This window comes from Arachis stenosperma, chromosome 4, assembly GCF_014773155.1.
Source record: "Arachis stenosperma cultivar V10309 chromosome 4, arast.V10309.gnm1.PFL2, whole genome shotgun sequence".
NCBI classification, from domain to species: domain Eukaryota; kingdom Viridiplantae; phylum Streptophyta; class Magnoliopsida; order Fabales; family Fabaceae; genus Arachis; species Arachis stenosperma.
In genome coordinates this window covers 116,314,958-116,320,787 of record NC_080380.1, presented here as the reverse complement: position 1 = coordinate 116,320,787, position 5,830 = coordinate 116,314,958, and the positions used below count along the sequence as shown (strand labels likewise).

Sequence of the window (5,830 nt, the reverse complement as noted above, 5' to 3'; positions counted from 1 at the left end):
AAACCATTCCATTGGGGAGTTCTATTTCCGCTTTAATGGGAGCATTGCCCAAGAAGTGTGATAATCCGGGCCCTTGTATGGTCACTTGCACCGTTAATGGAGTTCAATCTATAGATTGCATGTGCGACCTAGGAGCATGTGTTAGCATCATGCCGCTCTCCATCTACCGGGTATTGAAGTTGCCACCACTAAAAAGGTCGACGGCAAGATTTGTCCTAGCGGATAAAAGCATAATAACCGTGATGGGTGTTGCGGAAGACGTATTGGTGAACATAAAAGGATTGGTGTTTCCGATTGACTTTTATGTCCTTGAAATGCCATCAAGTGAAACCGAGAGAGCATCATCTATTCTCCTTGAAAGACCATTTTTGAGAACTTCTAGATTCAAGCTAGATGCCTACTCGGGGACCTACTCTTTTGAAATAGATGGAAGAGTTGTGAGTTTTAGCCTAGAAGAAGCAATGAAGCATCCACCGGAGAATCACTCTCTATTCCGGTGTGACCCAATTGATAACATGGTTGCCGAAGTGCACCTTGCAAAGTTAAATGAGAAGTACATGGTTGAAGAAGCAAATGGAAGCTCAAGCGAACTAAACACCACACACCATACAAACCATCCGGAAACTCAAACTTCAAAGAAGGACCAAAAGATGGAATTGAAGCCACTACCACCTCACTTAAGGTATTCATACCTTGGTGAAGCCCAAAAGCTACCCGTAATAATTGCACAAGATTTAACCCCTCAACAAGAAGAAAAATTGCTAAATGTATTGAGGAAGAACAAAAAGGCAATTGGGTGGAGTTTGGCGGATCTAGTGGGAATAAGCCCCCAAGTATGCGAGCACCGCATATTCCTTGAAGAAGGAGCAAGACCGGTCCGACAACCCCAAAGGAGACTTAACCCAACCATTCTTGAGGTGGTGAAGAAAGAAGTCACTAAGCTACTTGAAGCGGACATCATCTATCCTATCTCGGATAGCGAATGGGTAAGCCCGGTCCAAGTAGTGCCAAAGAAGTCCGGAGTGACAACAATCAAAAACGAAAGTGGTGAACTTATAGCAACAAGAGTGCAAAATTCTTGGAGAGTATGCATAGACTACCGAAGATTGAATGCGGCCACAAGAAAAGATCACTTTCTACTACCATTTATTGATCAAATGCTTGATTGATTAGCCGGTAAATCATATTATTGTTTTCTTGATGGATACTCCGGATACTTCCAGATCCAAATTGCTCTAGAGGACCAAGAAAAAACCACATTTACTTGCCCCTTTGGAACGTATGCTTACAAGCGTATGCCATTTGGCCTATGCAATGCACCGGCAACGTTTCAAAGATGCATGATGAGCCTATTTGCGGATTTTCTAGAGCAATCGATGGAAGTTTTCATGGATGATTTTAGTGTGTATGGTGATTCATTTGAGCATTGCTTAGGTAACCTTGAAAAAGTCTTAGAGAGATGCACCAAAACAAACCTTGTCTTAAATTTTGAAAAATGTCATTTCATGGTCAAACAAGGTATTGTTTTGGGACACATAGTCTCAAAAGAAGGCATCTCCGTGGATCCGGCAAAAATAAATGTCATATCTAGTTTACCTTACCCCTCCTGCGAGAGGGAAGTCCGTTCTTTTCTTGGACATGCAGGATTTTACCGGAGATTCATCAAGGACTTTAGCAAGGTGGCCCTACCTCTCTCTCGATTACTACAAAAAGACACCGAATTTGAGATGAGCAAGGAATGTATGGAAGCATACGACAAACTCAAGGTAGCATTGACACAAGCTCCTATTGTACGAGCACCCAATTGGACTCAACCCTTTGAAATCATGTGTGATGCTTCGAATTATGCGATAGGAGCCGCGTTAGCACAACGCGAGGGTAAGATTCCCTATGTCATAGCTTATGCTTCCAAAACATTAGACGGAGTCCAATCCAATTACACTACTACCGAAAAGGAACTCCTAGCTATTGTTTTTGCTTTGGACAAGTTCCGAGCCTATCTTCTTGGTTCCAAGGTAGTAGTGTACTCGGATCACGCAGCACTAAAGTACTTGTTGGCCAAAAAGGAATCAAAACCAAGATTAATTCGTTGGGTGCTTTTGCTACAAGAATTTGACTTGGAAATTAAAGATAGGAGCGGTTCCCAAAACCTAGTGGCGGACCATTTAAGTCGCCTCGAACACACAAAAGGCGACACCACTCCTATCAATGATTCCTTTCCTTTAGATGCCTTGCATGCAATCTCGGAAGTGGTTCCTTGGTATGCCCCAATAGCAAACTATTTGGTTTCACGCACTTTCCCTCCCAATCTCGACAAAAATAAAAGGGATAAACTGAAGAACGAATCCAAATACTATATTTGGGATGATCCCTATTTGTGGAGGTGTGGAGCGGACCAAATAGTGCGACGGTGCATACCTCAAACCGAATTCCAAGCAATCTTGGACGCTTGCCATGCTTCCGAAGGAGGTGGTCACTATGGGCCCCAAAGAACGGCAAGAAAGGTCCTTGATTGTGGATTTTGGTGGCCAACCCTTCTCAAAGATGCTTCTCTCTATTGCAAATCTTGTCCCCAATGTATTAGGTTTGGAGATATTTCCAAGAAGGACGAAATTCCCCAACAAAATATGCTTTTTTGTGAAGTCTTTGACGTATGGGGAATCGACTTCATGGGACCATTTCCAAATTCCAATGGCTTTCTCTACATCTTGTTAGCCGTCGATTATGTGTCAAAATGGGTGGAGGCAATCCCCACCCGAACGGATGACGCTAATGTTGTGTATTCTTTTGTGAGGAACAATATTATTTGTCGCTTTGGCGCCCCAAGAGCAATCATAAGCGACCAAGGATCCCACTTTTGCAACAAAAGAATAGACGGCCTCATGAGAAAATATGGCATCATCCACAAAGTCGCCACGGCTTACCACCCTCAGACAAACGGCCAAGCCGAAGTCTCTAACCGGGAAATCAAGCATGTGTTGGAAAGAATTGTAAAGCCGAATAGGAAAGATTGGAGCATCAAACTCGCCGATGCACTATGGGCCTATCGAACGGCTTACAAGACACCCATTGGTATGAGCCCCTTCCGGCTTGTATATGGTAAAGCATGTCACTTACCGGTGGAGATTAAACACAAAGCCTATTGGGCCGTAAAGGAATGCAATATGAACTTGAGTGGGGCCGGAATAGAGAGAAAGCTTCAATTGGCGGAATTGGAATGTTTGAGATTAGAAGCCTACGACAACTCTAGGCTTTACAAGGAAAAGTTGAAAGCCATCCATGACAAGAACATTAGGAGAAGAGAGTTCCAACCCGGTGACCTAGTTCTCCTCTACAATTCAAGGTTGAGATTACTACCCGAAAAGCTAAGATCAAGGTGGGATGGACCTTACCAAGTGGAGAAGGTGGAACCTTATGGGGTCTACCACTTGCGCCACCCAACAAGCCCGGACATCTTCAAGGTAAATGGGCACCGTCTCAAATTGTATCATGGTGAGCAAAGAAAGAACTCCAAGGAATTTGAAGTGTTCCTCTTGAGGGACGCAACTCTTGAACAAGCATTATGAGCTACAGAAAGTCCAACTTAAGGACGTTAAACAAAAGTGCTAGGTGGGAGACACCCCACCATGGTAAGATCTTCCTTTGAGCTTTGTACATAGACACTTGACTTCATGTTTGTTAGCTAGATTTTAATGTCAATTCTCCTTCATTTGTTAAGGTTCATTGATAGTTCACCAATTAAAGTGCCCTGCTATAGTGTTTCAGTGGCTATATGGGGGGGAGGGGGTTGAAACATCAAAAGTGATGCAAAAACAAGCAAATTCAGAAAAAGCACCCCCTCTGCGCGTGCGCGCACCTGGCGCGTACGCGCCCTTAAAGCACTCAGCGGTCATTTACGCAGACGCGCACCGTGCGCGGACGCGTGGATCGCGAATGACAGCCCTCTATACATTTATCCGAGAGTTGCGCCCACACCATGCCAAGACCATGCCTGAAGCACAGGAAGCTCGCGCGTGCGCGCACATGGCGCGTCCGCGCGTCTGGACGAAATCTGGCAATCGACGCGCAAGCGTACTGTGCGCGTCCGCGCCGATTGCCTTGCTGCACCCCTAGTACATCTTACAGAGAGTTAGGCCAATTCTAAGCCTACGCTAAGCCACGGGCCCAACACCTTTGCCGCGTGCGCGCACCTGGTGCGCACGCGTCCATACACTGTGAGCACGAAATGCGTGCGCGCGCCCTAGCCGCGCACGCGCCCATCGATTCTGCACTCCTCTCTAAGCCACTTTACAGAGAGTTGAGCCTCCTCCAGGCCTTTTTCATGCCTGGGGCACAACCGCATTGACGCGTGCGCGCACCGTGCGTGCGCGCGCCAAAAGCCCAAAAGCAACCTCTGGTACTTCGTCCAGAGAGTTATGCCACCCCTGTGCCTTTCCTGTGCCACCAGCCCACGCGCCCCACTCCTCCTCGCCTCCCTGCGCGCGCACGCGCGGGTGATCGGCGCCAATGTAAGAAGGGGCATACTCACCCCTTGACTCTCATTTTACATTTCCCCCCCTCTTCTCATACCTTCCACTACACACCCAACTTGAAAAGGGGCACACTTACCCCTTCATCCTCATTCCACCATTCCCCCTTCTCCACTACCTTCTACCACCTATCACCAATGGCTCCATATTAACTCTTCACCCTCCATCAACCCACACTACAACTTCTTCTCCCATATCATTCTCCATCTCACAAGGTATCCAATAATCTCTTGTGATTCTTAATCATTTAGTTGCACCATCTCTTAGGTAGCTTCTTTCTTTTCTTTCTTCTTTCTTTAATATTTTTGGGATGTCTTTGCTCTTTTCTCTCTTTCAATCTAATTCTTCATGGGCATTTGGGTCTCAAACTCACTTACATGAGTAGATGAATGGTGTTGCTTAATTTTCTTGCAATCAATATGCACTATAATCACTAATAATGGATTGTGGAATGTTACATTGCTCTCATTTTCACATAATCACATACTACTTCAAGGATGCACGCCAGGTGTTCGATGAAAGGCAAACTTGAATTTTGGACTCATTGTGACTACCTTGCCTCTCCATCAATCACTTTTGAGTGCATCCCCACTTTCCACAATCCATTCACTCACATTTTCCTAGCTTGCTTTCCATTTATGGTCCCTAAGGGTGTGCGCCTCTCACGCTCCTTACTTGCGTGCTTAAATTGCCCTTGCACCATATGGAAATGATTTGCCTTGCTTTTCTCATGTTATCATAGTTACATGTTGCAGCTGTCATGTGACAATGATACCCATATTCTATGGCATAACTTTTCATTGCATATTCGCATTTACTTCCACTCATTTGGGGTTTAATGTTTTCCCTTTCTTTGCTCTCATAGGATGGTCACCAAAAGGAACAAAGGGAAAGCCCCAAAGAAGCCAGCTTCCAATAAAGCACACCACGACCTAACGGCCAAGCCACTCTTAAAGAAGACTAAGGGCCCCGTTGATGTTCTAGAGAAGGATAACCCTCCTAAGGATTCGAACAAGTTCCCCAACCGCTATTGCGAACTTGTTTACTCAAGAATGATTGAAAGGAATTATCATCCGGAACTCCTCCTAGCCCTACCGGCCCACCTCAATCCGATTGTGATGCCACACATTAACCGGAGGCAATGGAAGTTCCTCTTGAGGCAACCAACGGAGGCCAATCTCTCATGGGTGGTGGAATTCTATTCCAACTACCACTCACCCCTTCTCACATCAATATTTGTGCGGCGAAAGCAAGTGTCGGTCACAGTGGAAACCATCCGAGAAGTCCTTGGGATTGAACTG

The 5,830-nt window shown here is 45.6% G+C and overlaps 1 protein-coding gene across 1 annotated transcript; it reads left to right on the top strand.

Annotated features, from left to right (window-relative positions):
* The first annotated feature begins 242 nt into the window (after window positions 1-242).
* Window positions 243-5,295, top strand: LOC130975361 (uncharacterized). The gene is made up of 3 exons (XM_057900169.1): window positions 243-682; window positions 2,870-3,461; window positions 5,272-5,295. Exons 1-3 carry the CDS (start codon window positions 243-245, stop codon window positions 5,293-5,295), a joined length of 1,056 nt encoding a protein of 351 aa, XP_057756152.1.
* The last annotated feature ends 535 nt before the right edge of the window (window positions 5,296-5,830 follow it).

Coding starts and splice junctions, on each gene's coding strand:
- LOC130975361 (XM_057900169.1), top strand. CDS start 243: ATGGGTGTTGCGGAAGACGTATTGGTGAACATAAAAGGATTGGTGTTT. Junction 683..2,869: donor CCACTACCACCTCACTTAAG/GTATTCATACCT, acceptor TTGCAACAAAAG/AATAGACGGCCTCATGAGAA. Junction 3,462..5,271: donor CAAGCCCGGACATCTTCAAG/GTAAATGGGCAC, acceptor ATGTTATCATAG/TTACATGTTGCAGCTGTCAT.